The 22149-nt window shown below is 54.4% G+C and overlaps 11 protein-coding genes and 1 non-coding gene across 12 annotated transcripts; 2 read left to right on the top strand and 10 right to left on the bottom strand.

The window, feature by feature from the left end:
• Positions 1-338: 338 nt before the first annotated feature.
• Positions 339-2561, bottom strand: PFLUO_LOCUS6095 (uncharacterized protein; the record flags this gene model as incomplete). Its single annotated transcript, XM_073783608.1, has 1 exon — positions 339-2561. The coding sequence occupies one exon, from the start codon at positions 2559-2561 to the stop codon at positions 339-341; it is 2223 nt and encodes a 740-aa protein (XP_073640146.1).
• Positions 2562-3593: 1032 nt separating this feature from the next.
• On the bottom strand, positions 3594-4582 carry PFLUO_LOCUS6096 (Putative electron transfer flavoprotein subunit; the record flags this gene model as incomplete). The annotated part of the gene is made up of 3 exons (XM_073783609.1): positions 3594-3676; positions 3739-4390; positions 4526-4582. The coding sequence occupies 3 exons, from the start codon at positions 4580-4582 to the stop codon at positions 3594-3596; spliced, it is 792 nt and encodes a 263-aa protein (XP_073640147.1).
• A 217-nt stretch (positions 4583-4799) lies between these two features.
• On the bottom strand, positions 4800-6844 carry PFLUO_LOCUS6097 (NAPDH-dependent diflavin reductase; the record flags this gene model as incomplete). The annotated part of the gene is made up of 4 exons (XM_073783610.1): positions 4800-6267; positions 6316-6414; positions 6464-6639; positions 6698-6844. The coding sequence occupies 4 exons, from the start codon at positions 6842-6844 to the stop codon at positions 4800-4802; spliced, it is 1890 nt and encodes a 629-aa protein (XP_073640148.1).
• Positions 6845-7076: 232 nt separating this feature from the next.
• PFLUO_LOCUS6098 (DNA-directed RNA polymerase III subunit C31) lies at positions 7077-7967 on the bottom strand (the record flags this gene model as incomplete). The annotated part of the gene is made up of 3 exons (XM_073783612.1): positions 7077-7504; positions 7554-7800; positions 7860-7967. 3 exons carry the CDS (start codon positions 7965-7967, stop codon positions 7077-7079), a joined length of 783 nt encoding a protein of 260 aa, XP_073640149.1.
• A 266-nt stretch (positions 7968-8233) lies between these two features.
• Positions 8234-10189, bottom strand: PFLUO_LOCUS6099 (uncharacterized protein; the record flags this gene model as incomplete). Its single annotated transcript, XM_073783613.1, has 1 exon — positions 8234-10189. The coding sequence occupies one exon, from the start codon at positions 10187-10189 to the stop codon at positions 8234-8236; it is 1956 nt and encodes a 651-aa protein (XP_073640150.1).
• A 172-nt stretch (positions 10190-10361) lies between these two features.
• On the top strand, positions 10362-11719 carry PFLUO_LOCUS6100 (uncharacterized protein; the record flags this gene model as incomplete). Its single annotated transcript, XM_073783614.1, has 3 exons — positions 10362-10623; positions 10691-11179; positions 11253-11719. 3 exons carry the CDS (start codon positions 10362-10364, stop codon positions 11717-11719), a joined length of 1218 nt encoding a protein of 405 aa, XP_073640151.1.
• Positions 11720-12429: 710 nt separating this feature from the next.
• Positions 12430-13260, bottom strand: PFLUO_LOCUS6101 (uncharacterized protein; the record flags this gene model as incomplete). Its single annotated transcript, XM_073783615.1, has 1 exon — positions 12430-13260. One exon carries the CDS (start codon positions 13258-13260, stop codon positions 12430-12432), a length of 831 nt encoding a protein of 276 aa, XP_073640152.1.
• Positions 13261-13486: 226 nt separating this feature from the next.
• Positions 13487-15299, bottom strand: PFLUO_LOCUS6102 (uncharacterized protein; the record flags this gene model as incomplete). The annotated part of the gene is made up of 6 exons (XM_073783616.1): positions 13487-14224; positions 14287-14436; positions 14490-14615; positions 14673-14970; positions 15046-15196; positions 15254-15299. The coding sequence occupies 6 exons, from the start codon at positions 15297-15299 to the stop codon at positions 13487-13489; spliced, it is 1509 nt and encodes a 502-aa protein (XP_073640153.1).
• Positions 15300-15871: 572 nt separating this feature from the next.
• PFLUO_LOCUS6103 (uncharacterized protein) lies at positions 15872-17602 on the bottom strand (the record flags this gene model as incomplete). Its single annotated transcript, XM_073783617.1, has 1 exon — positions 15872-17602. The coding sequence occupies one exon, from the start codon at positions 17600-17602 to the stop codon at positions 15872-15874; it is 1731 nt and encodes a 576-aa protein (XP_073640154.1).
• Positions 17603-17924: 322 nt separating this feature from the next.
• On the top strand, positions 17925-17995 carry PFLUO_LOCUS6104. The gene has a single exon. It is a non-coding gene; the product is annotated as a tRNA-Glu (tRNA).
• A 309-nt stretch (positions 17996-18304) lies between these two features.
• PFLUO_LOCUS6105 (uncharacterized protein) lies at positions 18305-20809 on the bottom strand (the record flags this gene model as incomplete). Its single annotated transcript, XM_073783618.1, has 1 exon — positions 18305-20809. One exon carries the CDS (start codon positions 20807-20809, stop codon positions 18305-18307), a length of 2505 nt encoding a protein of 834 aa, XP_073640155.1.
• A 578-nt stretch (positions 20810-21387) lies between these two features.
• Positions 21388-22000, bottom strand: PFLUO_LOCUS6106 (60S ribosomal protein L30; the record flags this gene model as incomplete). The annotated part of the gene is made up of 4 exons (XM_073783619.1): positions 21388-21483; positions 21665-21714; positions 21772-21876; positions 21931-22000. The coding sequence occupies 4 exons, from the start codon at positions 21998-22000 to the stop codon at positions 21388-21390; spliced, it is 321 nt and encodes a 106-aa protein (XP_073640156.1).
• Positions 22001-22149: the final 149 nt, after the last annotated feature.

The following is a 22149-nucleotide window of genomic DNA, read 5'->3' on the forward strand; positions in this document are numbered from 1 at the left end:
GAAAACCGTGTGAAATTCAAAGCGAGATCAAATATATGCAATGAACCGTGTTCCACCCTCATAAATAAAATAAACCCTAGAGCGCGATGAAGAAAGCAGACCTTCGCCGAGGCACAACCCCAACCCGTAGGACCGAGAAACCCACCGCCCAAAAAAGCAGACGCCACGCTAGAAATGTCGTAGATGAACCCGAACCCTCTCCGAGAGATAGTGCTTGTTGATCGAGCACACCAAACTTTTCCATGAATAAACTCCAAAAGCCAGAACCGTATGCGCGTAGTTTCATGAAGACATAAATGACAAGGAACGGGGAAGACAAGAAACAGACAATTCTAGCCCTAAGCAGTCTCGGCAGAGACAGAGCTAGTGACAGTCTTGTCCGCCTCGGTGTCAGCTACCGTATCAGCTTCCGTGTCAAGACGCGATTCGTCGATGTAGATCTCTCCCAGCTTGTGGTCAAGCAGTTCCGACGCTGTTTCGGGGTTGTCTTCTTGCGCTTGCTCTTGCTCCGCTGTAGCCTCCGCTGTAGCCTCCGGTATAGCCTCCGTTATAGCCTCCGGCTGGTCAAGAGAGACAGTCTCAACCGACTCTTTCCGTTCAGTCGGGAGGTCCTTCTCCACAATAGTAGCGTCTTCAACATCCGACTCGTGATCACCATCAATAGAGTGGAACTCTTCCAGCGGTGTTTCAGGAATGGACTCCATATCGTCTTCATCAAAGTCTTCATCGAGCACGGCAGGAACAGCTGCGCTGATCTGCAGTGATTTCACATTGGACGGAAGGTCACTGGCAGGCTCCACAGGTTCGATAGGCTCAGCAGACTCAGAGCGCTCGTTGGCTTCAGTAGGTTCGGTGCTGTGACTGGAGTGCGAGAGGCCGGTTGGAGAATTGGAATCCTGGCTGGATAGAGTATCCCAGATGTGCTCCGGGTGGCGGGGAGGAAGCGGAGGCGGCGTGGGACGCTTTGTCTTCGGGATGGTGACCAGGCGCGCACGAGTGAAAGTGGGCGACTTGGTCTTGGAGTCGCTGAATTCCTCTTCTCCCAGAGTCGGCGTAGTGACCAAGCGAGCACGAGTGAAAGTAGGCGACTTGGTCTTGGAGTCGCCGAATTCCTCACCCCCCAGAGTCGGCGTAGTCATGACAGCCTCCTGCGTAGTGACGGTAGCGTTGCTCACTTCGTGCACTTCCAGGTCATCCTCCTCGGAGTCGATTTCATGGGTATCATCTACTTTTTCTTTTTCGTCATCCTGCTCTTTCTCTTCCCCAGCGCCCCAACGAACGGGTTCCTCATCCCACGGGCTCTGTTGCAACGCAACGTCGGCAAATTCCTCCTCCTCCTTCTCCTTCGCGCTGCGGGAGGATGCTCGGCTTACTGATGTCGGGGCAGTTAGCGGAGCCTCATCAGTTTGTGTGCCACGGTCTGCACTCATGTAGCTCTGGACGCTCGCGCGCCAGCTACCGGTGCGCCAGCTATTCCGCGGCGAGCTGTCCGCGCTGCGCCGCGAGAACGTGGCGAACACGGGGCTGTTGTGGTGTGGCCGGAATTCAAAAACATCAAGACTAGGCCTCACCTTCGTGCCGGCCTCCCGGATGAACAGGCCCTCGGCCTCCAACGCTTTCACTCCGTACGGGTCTGGGTCGTCTTCGGCCGGCACGCCAAAGGCTTCGTCCTGTTCCGGCAGCTCGATGTCGCCGGGTGTTTCGCCCGCCGGCGCGATGAGACTCACGTCGACGTCGCCGTCGCCTTGTGCGGCCTTGAGGGTTTGCAGGAGTGTATTGATGGAGTCGGGCGGGAATCTGACTTTGCCGGCCAGGATGTCGGTGACTGAGAGGCGTTCACCATAAAACCGCTCGTTCTCGTCGGTGCGCTCGATGACAATGGTCCCGTCGACGGCCACTCCGGCATAGAGACCTTTGCTCTTCATATAAGTCCAAATGGGCGACTGGCGCTTGTGGACCTCGGAATCCAGCACGCCGCCCATACCAACCGGCCCAGCAGCGGCACTGACCTCGCCACCCAGCGTACAGCGCACCTTCTTGAAGGCATTGAGCGCCTCGGTTGTATTGATAATCACCACGCAATCATATATATCGACACCAGCCAAGAACCCAATGCCCGCGGTGTGCAGCATGATCCCAGACGGCGGACTCCATTCACCGGTTTCGGGGATCCGCGCAAGAAGCACACCACTCCCCCCGGAGCCGCTCATCCAGAGGCCGGTGCGCATCGTCGTGAACACAGCAATACCCTTGGCCTGCTTCACGACATGGGAGGGAATCTTCTTGATAACGCGTTGCTTGCCCTTGGGCCGATTAATCTTGCCCTGGTCATCGGTGGCCACCTCCGACTCGGCGGCATAGAAGCCATCCTTACAGAAGCTGCGCAGGATGCGCGCGGCCTTGTCGCTCTCTTTGTCGATGGACATGGGCCAGAAGGCCTCGGCGCCTAGGCGGTTCGAGAGCCGGTTGACGGGGCCGCCGAGCTTGTCGACGGTCTGCCATGCTTTGTCGAAGCCGCGCTTTGAGTAGCCCTTGGTCTTGTCCCAGGTGGAGGGCGGCATCTTGGGCTCGTTGGGATGGTGGGTTGAGCGAGAGTCGGGTGGACGTGGTGCGGATCTAGAAACGGGAAACGGTCGAAGCCCTCCTGCGAACAGCAGGCGTGGGAGGGGGCTTTCTCCCCGAGATACCTCGCTCGGTGGGTTGGAATGGCGCGCGCGAGCGAGTCGGGATGCAGGAATCTAGGATCGGCGGGTGGCTGGAATGTGGCCGGGAATGTGTGAGCGAGGGTGATGATGGGATATATATTATTGAACCGATAGTTACCGTGAAAACCAACAACGGACTGGTGGCCGGGGAAAAATGATGGCGAGACAGACGATGTTCGCAGATATAGTCCGGCCGAGGGCGGGAAGGAAGGTCGAGAGGAAGGAAGGGAAGGAAGAGACAGATCACCTTGACAAATCAAGGGTACCTGATGACATGTATATTGGACAGCGGGAAATTCCAGGAGGCGGGCGGGTTCGTTAATACTGAACGGGTCAGACGGCAGACAGAAGATGGTCAAGTAGGTCCGAGTGGCGCCGTGGTTCCGTCTAACGGCGCGAACGTCATCGACTTGCGCGTGCAAGGGATCAGGCATTCATATTGGTCCGGGTAGGTACCGGGAGACTTTTGTACATAGCCATCAGAATGCCATTGTTAACATGATTATTCTTGTTCTTGAGTGCTCTCTCGTCGGGCACAGGCCCTTCGGACTAGCTAGGTTATAGATGTCTCCAATAGATCACCCCCACCGCCCCTCCATTAAATGAGCCAAAAGCGGGACAGGATCTAGACCTGGGCTATTCCCAACTACGTGGAAGTAAGCTGAATACTGGCAAGTCAGTAGTAATAGAACTAGGATCCCGGCAGATTCGAGTTCAGACGGTCGGACTGCCCCGGTCGGCCTCGAGGGGTCTCTAGGTTCATTCAGGTGGGATGGCAATCAGCCGGGAACAATAAGGTGATCACGTGACCAAGAACGAGGCTAGACCATTCTGGGTGGTATAGTCTACTACACGGCTACAGAAGACAAAGATGGTATATACACAGGCCTACAGCGCACCCAATTCCTTCAGCTTGGACACCAGGCCATCGACATCCTCGACCTTGCCGCCGCCCGTGCGTGGTGGGGGTTCTAGGGGAGAGCAGTCAGCGAGAGAGCACAGCGAGAGCATGGAACGAGGAACAAAAACATACCGGTAACCTTCAGCGTCTTCAACCGCCGGGTATCCTCGACGCCAAAGTCGGCAAGCGTCTTCTTCTCCAGCGGCTTCTTCTTCGCCTTCATAATATTCGGCAGACTCGCATACCGTGGCTCATTCAGACGCAGATCCGTCGTGATAACCAACGGCAACTTCGTCCGCAGCGTCTCAACACCCCCATCAACCTCATGCGTAATCTCTACCGTCCCAGCCTCATCCTTGATCTCAACCTTGCTCGCCTGCGTAGTCTGCGGCCAGCCCAACAGCCCGGCAAGCATCTGGCCCGTCTGGCCCTGGTCGCCGTCGATAGCCTGCTTCCCCAGCAGAACCAGGTTGATATCTTCTTTCTCGACGACGCTGTGCAGCAGCTTGGCGATCGTGAGCGGCTCGGGCCCGCCGTCGCCCGATCCCTCGGGGACCTCGACGTGGAACGCCTTGTCAGCGCCCATGGCCATCGCTGTGCGCAGTGTGTCGGCGCATTTGGGGCCGCCGGCAGATAGGGCCAAGATCGAGTCGACTTTCAGGGGGCCCTTGCGCTCGCGCAGCCGGACGGCTTCTTCGATGGAGAGCTCATCGAATGGGTTCAGGGAGTGCTTGACCCCGGCGGTTTCGACGCCCGTCTGGGCTTTGTTGATTCGGGGCTTGATCTGTAGAGCCGGCAACGTTAGCATTCGGACTTGATGAATTTCACGCTTTCAATGCCGTTCAGGGTGGTCTTGTGACAGCATCGGCGGGCTTCGTGCACAACCGACCGACCGACTGGCTGGAGAGAAAAGACGAACCGCGTAGTCGATGACCCGCTTGACGGGCACCAATATCCGTAAACCTTTGCTGGCCATGATGAATGAAGGAAACGAGCAATCTGCGGAACAATTGCTCTCGAAACGATGGAGAGAAGTGGGAGAGAAAGAAGTAACCGAGTCAAATCGCCGACGCCGCCCGAGTGTAGCCTCACCGCCCTTGGGGGCTGCCGAGGTTATGCTTGTATACTACACGGCTACGGAGGTACTAAATTATGCGACGATCATGCCGATGATTCCTATAGGATGGAATTCACTACCACGTCTCCTGCTTGTACCGCCCGCTCTTCTCCATCCCGATTAGGTACTCCTCCGCCTCGGCCCGATTGAAGGGATGTCCCGACGTGCTTCCATGTTGGAACGTCTCGATGAGCGCCTCGCGGACGGCCTGGGGCATGTGGCCCGAGGAGCCGCAGATATACACCGACCCTTCTATGTCATGTAGGAGGCGGAAGAACAGCCCGAAATGTTGCCGAATGGTATCCTGCACGTAGACCTTCTGCTGCTGGTCGCGGGAGAAGGCAGTCAACACCTGCAACTGCACCAGTCCACGGAGCTCTTCCCAGTCCTCCTGGAAGAAGAAGTCGGCCGTGCGGTTGCGCCCTCCATATAACAGGATGGTAGGCCCGATTGGGGGCTCGACACCGGGGTTCTGCTCGCGGTAGGCTTTCACAAGCGCCGCTTTCTCCCAAAGCATTGACCGCAGCGGCGCTACGCCGGTGCCGGGGCCGATGAGCACGGTTGCGCCGGTGAGCTGCTGAACGGAGGAGTTGAGACCGCCGCGTTGGAGCTGCACCCGTAGTGTGCTGCCGGGCTGCAGCACGGATAGGTACTTGGTGCAGACGCCTTCCCGGATCCGCTTGATGACGGTCTGGTACTTGACAATGGCGACGAGCAGCTCGAACTGTGTGTCGCCGCCTGGTGTCCGTTTCCGCTCCCCGCCGCTGGCAATGCTAAACTGGCGCGCTCGCATGACGGGCAGTACCGATACGGCATGCTGCCAGGGGATCTTGACCGAGTCGAACTCGTGCAGTACCTCCAAGATACTGCGCCGAGGCCGCGTCGTATAGTCCCAGAGTTCGTCGAGATAGTCCGGATTGGTAAATTCTAATAGCCGCTCTCTATGCATGGAATCGTTTGTGTAGTGTGCAATGGTGGAAAAAAAAGATCGCCGAGGTATGGCTTTGAGGTCGAGGTAGTCGGTGAGGAGCATGCGTAAGGTGAGTTTGGGGTAGGAGTCGAGATTGGGGATTGGAGGAGGTGCTGGGATATTGCCCGTGGGAACGAGCGAGATCAGTCGGTCTGCTTGCTCGTTCCAGCCCATCAAATCAATAAGGGTTTGGACGTCGGCCGGGACACTCTTGGGAGTAATGGCGATCATATCACCAGGGACATAGGAGACAGATTCAGGCACAGTCAGGCAGATGTGCCGCACATCCTGCCAGTGCTTGGGTGGCGTCACCCGTCGATTCTCGACTAACGTGGCGGAGAGAGTGTTTGGAAGGGGTCTGGTATCGTGTTCCAGGTGGAGCAGTGCAGCGGATTTCTCTGCAACGGGCTGTTTCTCTGCAGCGCTATAGGGTTCGCCTTCATTTGGACGTAAGATCCATTTCGGTGGCAGTTGAACATCATCCGGGATTGGATGTTGTCCCGTGGGAAGCGGATGCCTGTCCAGCAAATTCTTCCGAAAATCCGTCATCCATGGTATGACTGTGCCTTCGAGCCTGTGGAGAAGTTAGCTTTGCCAACGGATGGAAAAGGAAGGTTCTGACCCTTCAGGATGTTGCTGGTCTGCTTCGCCAGCCGGGTAAATGTCATTCGCGCCTAACTGCAACAATCTCTTATAGAGCTTGCGCGCAGCCCAATTGAACCTGTGCTTCCCGTCAATACAACACCTCGAAAAGTTGTGCAGGAACATACTTTGGATAGGAACTATCACCCAGCCCAAAGGACGAAAAATTGACCCCCTTCAAATAGGTGGCCGGCAGCCGCTTCAACAGTAGCGACTTCCAGAACGTCCGTGCATTCGCAGGGAGATCGCCCTGGCCAGTGGTCGAGACGACGAATATAGTGAGGGTGTAAGAGAGCAGCGCTTCCTGAATCCATGATTTAGTTGGTCACAGCCATGCTGTAGTAACGAGGAGGACCACATACCGGGCTAGACTGATTCAACTCGCACACATGCGTCCCGAACCGGAGGCGTTCAGTCAGGGCCCCCAATTCCTCAGCCACCTCTTGCGCATTGCCGGTCTCAGAGCCGTAGAGGATGAGTGCTGAGCGCGACTGCTGAGGACTGCCCATACTGCGTCTTCACTGGTGCACAACGGAGAAAACAGCAACGAATGGTAAATCCACGCCGATTTCGCCGAGCGGCTGACGTCATCCAGGACCGACATCGCCTACATGTACACAGTATACACCAAATGCCAGAGGGTCGAGATGGCGCAAGATGGGTATAGTAGAAATAAAAAAGTTCAAATGGATTCGCTCGGCTGAGTCGTTCAACCAAGATGCAAGCAAGGGTATCTCAATATCAATAAGTCTCCTCATCCCCTCCACCTCCCCCATCCCCAAATCCATCCTCTCCAAACTCATCATCGCCAGCATCAAAGTACTGTTCGGCATTATAGTCGCCTCCCATTTCATCATCGTCATCCTCAAAGTCATCATCCACAATCTCATCCTCTGGTTCCTCGTCTCCATCCAAAACATCCCTCTCATCCGCCTCCGCATCAACCTCCTCTTCATCTCCACCGCCACCAACTGCGCGCCGCTTCGCCGCAGCATCGTCCACCGCGTCGTCCTCGTCATCTTCAAATCCGCGCTTGAGACCGGCTCGCTTCTGGGGCACGTAGCCGTCCATCGTTGCGCCGGGCTGGTAGTTGGGTTGGAGGGTTTGCCAGAGCTCACGGGGGAAGAGTTTCATGACTGTCGTCCGCGGTCCACCCATTAGTCTCTGCTCTGTATAATCATAGACATTATTGACAAATGCTATGCTATGCATGCTCACCATAAGGCCGTTCATTCATCTTCGGCAGCGTCCGCGGTTTCTTCAGATACCGACTCGAGAACGTAGGCATGCCGTGGAAGGCATCGAAGTTTGCGCGCGCAGCGCTTCCTTTCTTGGCTGTTAAGGAAGCCGCGTCGACGACGGAGTAGTACGGTCCTTCATGGATTCGTCCACGGGCGCTCCGGTAGAGATCGACATGTTTTTGTTCGAGCGGGGTCAATTTCCGGTTGAAGGGGACGATGTATTTCTAAACAGCAAAGTTAGTTTTCGAAACCAGCATCGAAAAGGCTTGCAGTCGAGGCATACCGGGTAGAGAGGCGTGGGAGCGTTGACTGGTTCGCGGCCTGGATCCGCGTCGAAAGTGAACTCGGCGCCGGGCATGCGCGGGCCCTTTTTGGCGCCGAAGCGGGACATGATGGGTGATTGAGGAGGGTGGTCGGAGGAGATAGAGTAAGGTGTAAAAAGCCTTACATCACCATTATTATTGTTCAGGAGTAAGTCGTCGAGTACTTCGGCCTGGTTGAAGGGAGAAAAAAGATGGCGGAGATGATTCACCGCCGTGGCCTAGAACGGGAAAGTAGGGCTTAGGGTTTCCCCCGATAAGATCTACTACGATAGGAAGAATAAATGAATTCCAGCAAGTTTGCCATGACTGAGACGGATTAATACAGTCTCGGAGATCATAGTCCGACAGCCTCGACCTGGTTGGCACCGCTAGTGACCGGTCCCCACGGTCCTTCGTTCACCCGCTGCCGCAGAGTGCGCATAATATCCTCAAACCCTTCCATCTGTCCGCCCTGTTCACAAAGCTGGTTATACAGTGCCACTAGTACATCGTGCTTAGCAGTTGCCACCTTCCAGACTGCATGCTGAGAATCACCCGCACCACCACCCACAAACTCCGCGTACGATCTCGGTGGTTTGAACAGGTAAGGTAGCAGAGATGTCAGTGCAGGCGGAGTGAGCGTAGCCCATGCGCCGGAGATAGGTAAAAGTCCACTACTGGCGGGGGATACCTGACCGAGACTTTCTTCTGCTGGCAATTGGTACCGGGACGAGGAGGCATTAGACACGTGAGATGCAGGAGGTAATGGCTGCCAGTTGGCGATAACGACGGCCTTCATGAAATTGATTGCGGCCAGAGCGACATCCTTCATCGCCATGATATCCGCGGCTGCCACAACATTAGACCAGAAGGTAGGCCGGTTGTTCAGGTAGAGGAAGTAAAGCACGCGCGCTGCGGCTGCTTCGTGATGCCAGTCTGTTGGGGTTTGACCGGACGTGTTGAGGTCCATTGAATCGGACATATCCGTGCGGAGTGGACCACGGAAGATTTTGCCCAGTGCATGCATGGCTTCTTCATTCGGAGGCGTGGTGGGGATTTTCATTATCGGGTTTGCACCATGCTTGCCAGCCTCCACAAGCAGCACTCGCGGCAGCGAGGCCAAGATAGCGAGATGTCCAGCGGGGGCTTCGCCGTGTGCCCATTGCACAGAGGGGATGGCGAGAGCTCGATTAATGCGCGAGATGATTCCATCAAGAAGTGGAGGAGGATTCTGTAAGAGGTGATTGGGATATGACTCGGCGTATCGTGCCACATAAACCATGACCGGCCCAGCTAGAAAGCTAGCATCCACCACGTCCAGCTTCGATTCATCAAGGTAGTATTCCAACACCCTCTGGTGGAGCTTTTGAGAGCTTAGAAAGTCGAGCGCGGGAGATGAAAAGGTCGACGCAGACTGTACATAGCTCCGGGCAACGAGGCCGGGGGCATCAATCTCCAGCAAGTCACGGAAGAAGTTTAGTAGAGTCATGTGCATCAGCACATCGCTTCGATCGACCATCTGGCAGGCGGCGAAGTGAAGCAGGCTGCTGCTGCCGTACTTTGCTTCGATGTCTGGAACCTGGGACTGCGAAATAATGTCCCACCGTACCCCTCCAGCTTTTGTGAGGAATTCCATAAGCCTGGCTTGGGCTACGGTCCGTTTGCGCTTGCTCAGATCCCCCGGTGCATCGTCCCTGAGGCTGCACAGGCCAAAGAGAAGCTCGTAGACATCCTTATCCGTGAATACCCGCCGCCACATCAGCCCCTGTCCCGCATGGATATTCTGGGAGGTGTGGTCATATTCTTCCTTCTCGAGAGGGCTAGCCAGGTCGACCTCGAGTAGCGCCCATAACGTATCGAACGCCGCCTGTGCGACAGCGGCCGAGGAAGTCGACAGCCATAGTTCCACAAGCGATACTACCAGATCCGAGTCTCCGGAGACTATGGCCGCATCGCTAGATGCTTGTCCTGCCTTGCCTAGCAGGGATAGAGCGAGTAGGTTGATCGGCGAGGAGGGTGTCTTGAAGCCCGCGACGAAGTCGATGGGAGGATCAATGGCGCGGAGGTCGGTGAAGCTGAAGGGAGCTGTAGCCTTTGTCCCTAAGGTCGTCAGAGGCGCTGGGTCTTCTTGGAGGACGGGGAGCAGAGCGGAGATTTGCGATAAGAGGGTGGCGGCGACGATGGGCGGAGTGGTTTCAACCAACTGCAGCGTCAGTTTATCGATGAGAGTGATGTCTAAGGGCGTGGAGGGGTCCTCTTGGATCTGGGCAAGGTGAGCCTTGACCTCTTCGAAGCACGAAGGAACAGCCATGGCGTCTGATCGTTGCAGCTTGTGTTGAAATCGAAAGCTGGTTTGGCGGGGGAGCTGATTATGTTTATGCCTGAGGCATCAATCAAGCAGGCCAAACAGAGCAAACAGAGAGCATGCCGCCCTGACCTTCTCCAACTCTCTAGACAGGCAGACAGACAAGCTCAACTCAACCATGGAGAACTCACTGCTCTCTCAAAAGTCGTCTGACTCGGGCCTTCATATCTCACTTCACCCCCTCGTCCTCCTCACCGTCTCCGACCACATCACCCGTCACGCCGCTCGCCAGCAACAAGGCCCCGTCGTGGGTGCTCTGCTCGGCCAGCAGAATGGGCGCGAGATAACATTGGAGCATGCATTCGAGTGCCCGACGACAAACGGTCCCAATGGCGAGGTTCTTCTGCCAGAGACGTGGTTCGAAGAGCGAGTGAAGCAGTGTCAGTAGTGTCGACAGACACCACCCCCCACTTCGCTCATATCCCATACTGACAACACCATCTACAGTCAAGGATGTGCATAAAGTCCCGCCTCTCGATCTAGTGGGCTGGTGGTCAACCGCTCCATCAACCGGACCTGATGCCTCACATCTTCCGCTCCACCGACAGCTTCTCCAGGACTACAACGAGTCCGCCGTGTTCCTAGCCTTCCACCCCTCCCAGCTGCAACCAGAGACACACACTGCCAAGCTGCCCTTGACCGTATACGAGAGCGTGTACGAGGGCGAGAATCCCACCGACGCAGCGAAGGAGATGCAGGTGGATGGGGAGGAGCCCCAGCCGAACATCCGTTTCCGCGAGTTGCCACATGCTGTCGAGACGGCGGAGGCTGAAATGATCGGGATTGACACCATTGCTAAATCGTCGGGCACTGCTGCGAATGATATTCCGGCTCAGGAGGCTTCCGCGTTGAAACAACAGAAACCGGATACAGGTCCGAAGCAAGGAGCCGAGAAGAAGAGCGTGCGGCCTGAGCTCTCGCAGGAAGAGGAAGAGTGTATGTTACACTTCCCAAAGATGGTCCTACTATCTATCACCTCAGCTAACTAACATCTTATCTTCCACCGCAGTAATCTCAAGCCTCAACACCCGTCTCAACGCAATCCGCACTCTCGAGTCTCGCATCTCACTCATCAAATCCTACGTCTCCAGCGTCTCCTCAGCAGAGACTCCGAGCACAGACACCCGCAATAACAAAGAAGGAACACAATCCACACAGCTCTCCCACCCAATCCTCCGCAACATCAACTCCCTCCTCTCCCATCTCTCCATCCTCTCTCCACAGGAACAGGGCCCCCTCTCCGTCGACTTCCTCTCACAGAGCAACGACGTCCTCCTGGTTTCACTTCTGGGCCAGCTCGGCGAGAACGTCAAGGCCATGCGCGAGCTGGGCCGCAAGTCGGCTGTTGTACAGAGTGCACGCCAGTCTAGTTCTGGGCGCAAGAATCCTGGTCTCATGCAGAGTCGCTTTGAGGAGGAGCTCTTTGCACAGGGCATGGGTGGGCCTGGGGCTGCTGCTGCTGGGATGTATTCCTAGCTTTTTGGATGAGGCAGCGCGGGGCTTGCTTGTTATGACATATCCATCTAAACGAGATCACGAATTTAGCTATCTTTCTTCTTATGTCTGTGTTCTCTTAGTCCGAGCACGAAGTATCAAAAACGTCTTTCATTCAGTTCAGTATAAAACGAACCCCCCATACCATCCCACACCCAAAAAGTATTTCATAACCCGTACACGCTCTGACCAAAAGAAAAACCGCATAGCAGACATCAAATGCATCTCGGTGCAAAAACACGAGACGACCTCATAAAACAATAATATAAAGAACGAAAAGATGGGCATTTATACTCAATGAAACGCAGCCCAAATAAGGGCGAACTTCCAAAAAAAAGGGGGATCTTGGAGCCTCTTCGCACTATTTGAGAAAACCCTAAGAAATAGAATAATCAAAATGGGTGGTTCTCGATCTCCGGATATGGTGGCGGCGGCCGGTAACAGAGCAGTCATCATTCAAATTCATAAGTAGTGACAGGAGGGGTTTAGTTTCCAGTGTTTTTGTGCACGGGACAAATATTTCAGCATAAGGTACAATCAGATCATCGTTGCACATCGATCTTATTCCACGACACCGGATGATCAATTCAAGAGACACCAAACTCTTTTTTCGACGATAAAGCTCGTTCCCAATTTAGCTGGAGGTTGTACATTAACGAAGGACAACGCACTCGTGTTCCTCGCAGGCCTCCTTAGGAACGCAGAAAGTCGAGCAGGTCTTTGTTGACTTCGTCGGCGTTGAGGTTATGGATTCCGTGACAGCCTCCCGGGTAAACCTTGAGCTTTCCCTGAGGCAAGAGCTTTACTGACTTGGCCCCAGCGGCTTTGAAGGGAATCACCTGGTCATCGTCTCCATGCAGAACGAGGACAGGAATGTTAATGCGCTTAAGATCCTCGGTAAAATCGGTCTCCGAGAAGTCCTCGATGCAGTCGTAGGTCGCCTTGAAGCTGGTATTCATCCCCTGCTGCCACCAATGGCGGATTTGGCCCTCGCTTTTCTGAGCCCCGGGCCGATTGAAGCCAAAGAACGGCCCACTAGCGACGTCGAGGAGGAATTGAGCGCGATCCTTACGCGTGGCCTCTCTGAACGAGTCGAATACAGACTTATCGGTGCCGTCTTTGTTGGCTTCGGTCTTGACCACCAGAGGTGGGATGCCGGAAACGAGAACGGCCTTCTTGACGCGGCTCGTGCCATATTTGCCAAGGAAGCGGGCGACTTCGCCGCCCCCCTGCGAGTGTCCCACCATCATCGCGTTGTGCACGTTCAGATGCTCGAAAAGCTCCTGGAGATCGTCGACAAAGGAGTCCATGTTATTGCCATGCCAAGTCTGAGCAGAGCGACCGTGGCCGCGTCGATCGTGTGCAATCACACGATAACCTTGATCGGCCAGGAAGGCCATTTGATTCTCGAAGCTGTCACTACTCAAAGGCCAACCATGGGAGAAGGTCACGGTATCCCCGTTCGGGTTGCCCCACTCCTTGTAGAAGAGATCGGATCCATCTCGAAGCTTCAAATACGGCATGGCGCATAGGTTGAATTTCAGTGTCACTGTCTTATAGAAATATGATGAATGGGATTCGAAATCTCGAAAATCCGCAACCGCAAGGGCTGGCATGATATATTGTGCCAGGCTCGAGTTGTCGTCAACGACTAAACACCTCACATCAACATTACATCATAACACGTATTCCTTTGTTTTGCAACGGCAATATCAACTCGGATAGTCTGTTTCCGCTCCCGTCTCTTAATTAAAGTCCTCTAGAGTCGGGATCTGGAATAGGCATGGGGACTTGTTCGCGTAAGGGCCCGTCATTCGGGTACGGGTTCGTCGCCACGCTGACGAGGGCTGGATATGCCGGGTTGTAGTGCTCGGATTCGTTGTAAGGCGGCGCAGCGCCCTGGCCGTAGTAGTGGGCAGGATAATTTTGGACTCCGTTGTCAAGTTCGTAGGGGTACGAGGAAGCACCCAAGTGGTCGCCTTCGGGATTGGACTGCGCGTGAGAAAGAAGGATCTCGCCTTCCTCGTCTGGCGAGGACCCGTAGCGGCCGGTGCGGCCGCCAGACATGCCGGCGCCCTCATAGGCAGTGCCGAGCTCTGTCGGTTCGTCGGTGCGCTGGAGTCCGATGGTCTCGTGGGGCCGGCGGTAACTGGGGTCCAGCTTGCGGTTCTTGCGGCCGACGAAGAGCCAACGGAATCCGCGGCCGATGGCTGCGATGAGGTCGAATGGGTTCATTGCATCTATTAGCGCTTTGACGCCGAACTTGCCACCCTCGTATGACACTTTGCCGTTGCCGTAGTAATCGCTCACTTCCTCGGCCGGACTGGTGGTGTATGGCCGGAAGGAGAAGGCCCAGATGTGCAGCACGGCGAAAAGCGCCATCTCGATGTTGATCAGTAGCTCGGGCAATGCATATTTGAGGTCTGGGAGCTGGATCTTTTTCGTCCCCTTGATAGCGCCGGCCGAGACGAGCAGGTCGATAACGATCTACCAAAGTGTCAGTTCGGAGCGCTGGCCGATACGGGCAATATTTCCCCGGGGGCACTCACCAACTGCCAGAAGGAAAGGAAAATGACCAGCTTGATGGAGAGAATTTTGAGGAAGGGCCGGTGCTCCCTGATATCCTTGCTAACTTGGTGGTAGAATTGGATCAGGCAGTACATCGCAATTGAGACAGAGATGGACTCAAAGGTCACGACCTATAATCATGTCAATTCCACCGATGAAATCTTCGATTTCAGAGCGGACATACCCAAACGTGCGCAAAGGCCGGGCTGAGCGAGTCCTGGCAGTAGCGGTCACCCGCTTCGCTGGCAACCGCAACAATGGTCATCAAGACGCGCATAACACAATATTGGAAGACGCCGATCCAGACAATCTGTACGTGTCAGCCTAAACTCCGAAACGCTCCCATGTTTCACGTAGGTAGGCCTACATTGAACCAAGTCAGCCCGTTCCGGGCATTCCTCCAGATCCCACGCTGTCCACCACAGCAGGCGCCGAGCCAATTCACGGGGAGAAGCCATGGCTTTGGCTGCACCCCACGGAAATAATCCTTCTGGCTGTGTAGGTCGGGGGCGATGTAGTGGCACAGGAGGGCGAAGAAGGCGGAGATACAGAAGGCTTCGTAGCAGTCGCCGAGGACCTCGAAATAGACGGCGTAGTGGTAGAAGTAGATGCTGAGCCACGCGACGAGGGAGTAGACGGGGACCATGAACAAGATGCGGATGATGCTGCGACAGGGAAGGGACCAGGTTAGTCGATGCGATGCATTCAACGCGTGTTCAAGGGGCCCACGGGGCACTTACTGTCGCTGTTCCTCCGGCTTGCTGTAGTGGGTTGCATGGCCCATGATCAGGAAGAACGATATGGCGCAGGCGAGGAGGGCGAACACCGCGCCGACGAGCTCGCTGAGACGGTGGAAGGTGATGCCGCCATCCCACAGAGGCGCTTCCTGGACTGTTACCACGTTAGCCTGGCTAGCCTTTTCTCGGACCCGATGAGCGAGCGACGTACTGTTCGCATTCTCCAAGGTGGCATTGCACACCGTCCAGGTCCCCATTCTGGCTGGAGTGTGATGCTTGTCTCTGAGGTAGGGGTTGGCGGAGGGAGGATTTTCAGTGTTTATCTTATCGACAGGAGAGGATAAAGAACGCCACCGCCACGAACGACTTCTTTGTTAAGGGCAGGCACGAGGAGGGATTCACTCGGAGTAATTAGGCGCTCCGGCATAATAATCATAACAGTTCACATGAACTCTTTTTCTCGGCGTTGGCGTCTATTTGGGGGCTTGGTAGGGCTTGGCTTGGCTCAGCCCCGTTCCGGGCCGATCCACCTATTGGACGGTACGACCGGTGTTACAGAATGGTTCAGGCACCACCAGAGACACAGCAATTCGGGCTATACACGGTGATACAAAAAAGAGGGCGCTACTATAAACCTCAACGTCGTTGAAGACGGAAGGGAAAGCCCTAATCGGGTCACGAATTTCTTGTCTAGACAGGATTTTCTGGACATAGAACGCAGTTCTGATCGTTTGCATAGCATTAGTAACACAGGTGGTATAGTTGCACTATAACATTTATCGTACAGGGCACAAGAACTTTTGACAGGACATGCATCAAAACCATTCCATCAGTCTCGTCGCATGCCACCCATCCGTCCACCACGGGCCTGGCGGCGACGGATAGCTTGGGCGCTGTATTCCGGCCCAACATCCACAAAGTAATCGTCATCTTCGAAGGTGATGCGGCGCATCTCGTCGCCGCCACGGCGTGGGAATGCGCCCTTCTGCAACAGCTCATCAAATTGGTCCAGTCGCTTGTCTGCCACTCGTCGCGGTACAGGGAGGTAGTAGAGCTTAGGCTTGGCAGTCGTGGACTGAAACAGCTCGTCCAGAGGCTTGAAGCCCTGTCCGGGTCGCGATGAGGGGGCTGGAGGCACCGGGACGTTAGAGGGTCGACGGTCTGCCTGAGAGACGCTGCCGCGAGGACCCAGCGGCGGAGTGCGATTGAATCCTGGTTCGCGGGGTCGGGAGGGAGCCGAATGAGAGCCATTTGGTCCCGCCTCGGACAGTGTAGCTGTGGTGCCGTCTTCGGTCGATTCATACTGCACCTCCCAGCGTACGGGTGGTCCGGGCCGGTTGCGAGACGCTTCCTCCGTCCGGATCCAGTTTTGGATTTGCTGGTCGGGAATGAAATCTACCCATAGACTCTTGCGGTTCCGCTCGTTCGGCCACACGCTCCCATGCAGGGAAGAACGGACCCGTGAAGCTGCTGCAATGTTGGCAAAACTGACAAAGCAATGTGTTTTGATCGGGTCCAGGTAGAATTCCTGAATTATGTCCGGGTTGGGAGAGCCACCGGGGACGGAGGCAAGGCTGATTAGATGGTTTCGCAGCGCAGCAGGTTGGAGCGGGCGCATAATACCATCGATATAAAGAGCATCCGTGGCGGCGTGCAAGGCAGGCTCAGCGTTCCCATCTGCTGGTGCCACCTCCTTGGGCGGAGAAGCAGGCCGAAGAGGCGCAGCTTCTGCAGGTTTGAATAGCCCACGGAAGCGAGCGTCTTGCTTCGCCGGACGCGTTTCTTTTTGCTCGCCTGCAGGGTGATCTGTGGCTTTCTCATCTCGAGAGACAGAGGCTTCGTCTTCCTTCAACATGATCTGTGGGCCCTCCTCCTTCGCCCGAGCCTTTTTAGATGCAAGTTCCTCAGCTGTAGGCGCAGGACTCTGGCTGCGTCGTTTCCGTTTCCGCGTGTCTTCCAGCGTTTCTTCCGTGGGAACAGGTGTCGACAGCTCGGTGTTTGCTTCCGAGGTTTGGGCAGCAGGCGGTACGGATAGCTTTTCAGGTGCTGCAGCAGGTATGGCCTCGGGCTCTTCGACTGGAGGCGCCTGTCCTGCATCGCTGGGAGCTTGCGCAACCGTTTCTGCTCCCTGGGCCTTGTCAGTGACTTTGGGTTGAGGTGTTTCGTCTGCGACCCCATTGGTGGAAACAGGCGGCTGCTCTGGTTGTTGCGGCAGGGCATCGACCACCATCCCTAGCTGCTGCTGAGTTGACGGTTCCTCATGCTTCTCTGCCTCCAGCGTCTTGTCACCAGCAGGCGACACATCTGGTTCTGCTTCCTTTGTTTCTGCTTTTTTGGGTTCTTGCGCGGGGATAGGTTCTGCGGCGGGCTGTTGCTGTCCTTCAGTTGGTTTGGGCTCGGCGGCTGCTGCTGCTTGTTCAGCTCCAGGCTGTGCCTTGGCATCTTCTTCCACGAGCTTGTCAATGAAATGTTGCTTGAGACGCAGACCGGTCTGTGGGATGCCACGTTTCTTGAGCTCCGCCTTCAGCTCAGTCACCTTCAAGGAGGAGTAGTCGGCCATTGTGTGCGCATTCACTGAGTTGTTGCAACAAGGGCCATGGAGAAACACGAACGCGACTGGAATGGAGATGACCGCATTGCTGAGTCACGCCCGCTCTGGGTTTAGCGCGTTTTGGATCTATACCAGACAATGAGGTATTATCGTGTTTGATGTTATTTTTTACTAAAGAATTGCCGATTCCCTAGTTTCTTTCTCTGTGATCGGGTGTATTGGTCCAGTTGCTTCTGCAGCAGGTCAATGTGCACGGCATCAAGTATCGAGATAAGATAAGTGCCAATCTTCATGGACAAGAGAAACCCAGCCGTCAAATTTACAACAACTGTCCGATGTGGTGTAGTGGTAACATCACCGTCTCTCACACGGTAGCCCGGGGTTCAATTCCCCGCATCGGAAATTGTGTAACTTTTTTTTCTCAGTGGGTGTGGAATGCATAAATTATCAGAAGATCGAATATTAATTAACAAGGCTACTACTTATTATTGAATCGACTCAGGGTCGTTTATACGCCATACGGCCCTCAATTAGCTGTTATCTTCTTTTTCTTCTTCCCTCTGTTTCGAGTCTTTTTTTCTATGCACATTAATTATTATTAGTATTTTATGGAATGTACTACTTATGGACTTTGGCACCTACTAGTACAACCGAGGAGTACTTACTAAAACAATGAGGCAGTGCCCATGTCAATTCTCTAAAATTATCTATCTAGTCCACCGTTCCAGGGGGGAGCACTGAGATATAGTCCAATGGGGCTGGCTCAATGCCATTGGGTGTGCCGACAATTTTAAGAACATCACCCTGATTGACCTGAACCCCTCGAAAGTTGATGCGTGTAGCAGAATGGCCATCTAAGTAGATAGAAGGAGTGTGACTAAGAGTGTGCTCATTGTTTCCAATCCAGTGTCCAATAGTGCGGTTGTTCAGATACACCTCCCACTGAGACACGCCTCCGTAGAGATCATAGTAGTTGATTGCGAGGTCATAAACCCCAGAAGGAAAATCAAGTGTTGTTGTCGCTGTGCCGGTGGTGCTGTTAGAATTCGTGACGATGGCCATGGATCCTGAGGCCGTCTCGAAGGGGCTGACGACATAGGTTTCATACCCAGTCAGATCCATGTCCTCAGCTTCGACGCGCCAGGCGTGGTTTCCCACGCGCTTCATTTCGTCAGGAATCCTGGACAGATTGTGGTAGAAGTTGACAATGGCATCGCGCCAGACGATGGAATGGCCAGTTTGATAATCGAGGCGTCGTCGGATATCCTCGTATCTTTCCGGATCGACCTTGCCCTCTAGAGACTCCCACTGGGTGAGGAATGTCTGGGCTGTAACAGCACCTTCGTAGTGTGCGTCATAGAAATGCTGGATCACGGTCTTGCCAGAGTGTAGACGGTGGGTATAGTTCACATGGTGGAACCACAAGACCAGGTTATCCGGAGTGGTGTCGAGATTTTCGTAAATGGCCGCAACTTCGGCGGGATATTGGCCTGTGTAACCCGTACCCTTTGATACGGTGCGGTCCATACCAATAGTTTTGTGATTTGCACGAGTCCATTGCCCCCATCCATTGTTGTCTTGAGACGCCGGATTCGGTCCGTAGTGGGTGTACAAGATATCCGTCAGCGTCTGTATGCCCAAGTTACCGCTGTAGTTCTCATAGGCTGGCCACGATTCCATGGACATTCTTGTAAGAGTTTGAAGGACTTTATTGTCCAAGCCAAAGGTCAAACGGATCCAATCTTCCAATATTTCCTGAGCATCCTCTGTTGGATCCCATGCCAGACGACCATATGCGTATAGATTCGACATGGAGAGGTGGCTTCCGAGCCAGGTTGCGTTTGTGCCCACGTTGACAACAGCCGCCGAACCACCTAGTTTGCGGTTGAATCGCTTGCCTGTATAGATGTCACGGACCACAGAAGGCTGTCGTTCCACGCGAAGATCAAAGTCCATCACTGTCTTCCAGAGCGGGGGTAGGTAAAGCAGATGTGACTGTTGTCCGAGATACTCCTGCGTGACCTCTACTTCCAGGGCGGTGTTGGTGTGGAATAGATTCGCAAACAACGGTGACGTAGGCTCGCGGACCTGAAAGTCGATGGGTCCGTACTTGATTTGGACGATGACATTCTCCTCGAATTTGCCATCAAGAGGCTTGAAGAAGTCGACTGCGGCCTTGGCACGGTCTGCCTTCCAGTTGGACTCGTTGAGCTGATTATAGACAAAGGCGCGGAACATGACGATACCGCCGTATGGTTGGAGGGCTTTCGCGAAAAGGTTCGCTCCCTGGGCCAAGGTTCGGTTGTATGTCTCTGGACCCGGTTCACCTTCGGAATCGGCCTTGACAAGATAGCCTGCCATATCGGGAACACGCTTGTAGATTTGGGCTGTGACGTTTGTCCACCACTGAATCACGCATTTATTCAGGGGGTCATAGGTGCTGAGGCCCCCCAGGATCTGGGGCGTTGCGAAATTGAGTGAGATTCCAAGCTGTACGCCATAGGGACGAAAGACATCCGCAATACGACCCAGTCCTTCGATGTTCTGGGGTGTCAGGGTGGTGGCATTGGCATTCACATTGTTGACAACCACGGCGTTGATCCTGATAGAGGCTAACAAACGAGCATATTGGGCGGCCCGGCTTAAATCATTGACAATACCTCCATCTTTGAAAAAGATGGACTCCCCTCCGTACCCACGCTCGATGCTACCGTCCATGTTATCCCACTGGTTGACCCATCGGACAGGCGCAGACGGGTTCGTTGAATAGGCCACCTCTGAAAAGTTCCCCTGCGCAAGCATTGACAAGTATTCAAAGGCCCCATAGAGAGCACCTCGTTCATTTTGACCCAGGATCTGAACACCTTGACCACTGGTGCTTAACCAAAACCCGTCCTCGTCCAGCTCTGGAGGCTCGTCCATACGGCCACAAGTTTGACGGTACTGGTCAATAGTGCCGACCACAACGGAATCTGTTTCGCACTGACTGTGTGTGATTTGAGCGTGGCTGCCATATATGTCCTTTAGCCCTTCCTGCAGTTCTAAGCCCGCAACGTATACCGGACTCGTCTCGGTGGCATTGAGAGCAACAATGCCGGACGGAAGGTTGCGACGGCACTGGCTAGAGCATGGCAGTGATTCATAGCGTAGCCAGCCTTTCAGGCCATTTTCAGCAGCAACGAAACCGAGCGAGGCGAAAAATAGAAGAGCTTTCATTGTGATGGGCAGCTACGGACTGGAAAGAGCCATCATTGCTTAGAGTTCCTGGCCTACTACTTTATACTATTTTGTCAATGTCAGCGAAAGCAAAACGACGCAATATGCAAATTCAGGCTAAATACCTCGATCGACATGTCGAAGATTTCAGGCTATGTAAACTGATCGACGTGCGGAGATGAGTTGGGTTCTACACCACAGGTGGGGGGATCTCGGATTTTTCTCCGCAAATATTGCGTTGCGTAGGGGGGGGGTATAACTCGGCAACCATTGAAGGAAATGAGCTCGGCTAAATCTAAATGCAAACACAGGGATAATGAAATGTTTCAGAATAGATCTGATTGATTGGTATTGTTTACTAGCAAACGGGTTCCAGACCCAAGACACCGGAGATCATTTCTCCAAAATGAGTGTCCCTTCTCTAGCACGTCTAGGCCAGTGTGCAGCAACATGCACCTTAGCATAAGGTGACAGTGCCTTCAAGGGGCAATTTGAAACGAGAATTGGCTGGGGATAGATGATGCGACGTATTTCAAGGCCGTATGTGATATCAGCCACACAGACTAGCTGAGGCTTGTTTACGCCTCACGGCTCAAAATATCCGAGTCGCCCGCATCCAGCACGGCCATAGCCGAACAACGGAAAAGTTTACCGCACGCGGTACCGAGTTCAATCTATTCTAGTATTAGTCGATTTACGCTCTCCAGGATTCCAATTAGGGAATCCCATCGTTGAGCAACTTCACTCTCCGAAGTGGTCGAGAACCAACTTCTTCGCTGAGTAGTGGAGCTGACTCCGGGAACGACACCTGATATGGATATCGTCCAAGGGGGGCGGGACAGTTGGGTGACGTACATTGTTTCCGTTGAAGTGGTGCACAGGGGTCTTCGCGAGCATGGCATAATCTGCGCAAGTTCGGATCAGTATCTGGTGCGACAGTCGTAGGTACTTTGGAGACATACATTCAAGCTCGGACTTGCGGAGGGGAGGGCAGTTGCCAGAAATGAGGACCAACTTCGCCTTTCCGGAGCGGAGCGTTTTCATTGTGGACTTGGTTCCCATTGTGACTGCACAGAATTGTCAACAATTTGCTCTCGAGTGTGCGGTCTAAGCGAACACACCTTTGCCCGACTTCATAACAAGGGCGAGGCGGGACGAAAGAGTGTCGCCAGACTTCTTGGTTTTGGCCATTGTAACGTTTATTGAGGGTTGTCGTTGGAATTTAGGTGTTTGCAGAGCGTTGGAGAATCACTCGCACTCGAATTTTTTTCAACACCGAAGTATGACTAAGCAGGCCCTAAGCAGCACCCAACTGGGCAGATATTTCGATGCGCTGTAAG

Source organism: Penicillium psychrofluorescens (assembly GCF_964197705.1).
Source record: "Penicillium psychrofluorescens genome assembly, chromosome: 4".
Taxonomy (NCBI): Eukaryota; Fungi; Ascomycota; class Eurotiomycetes; order Eurotiales; family Aspergillaceae; genus Penicillium; species Penicillium psychrofluorescens.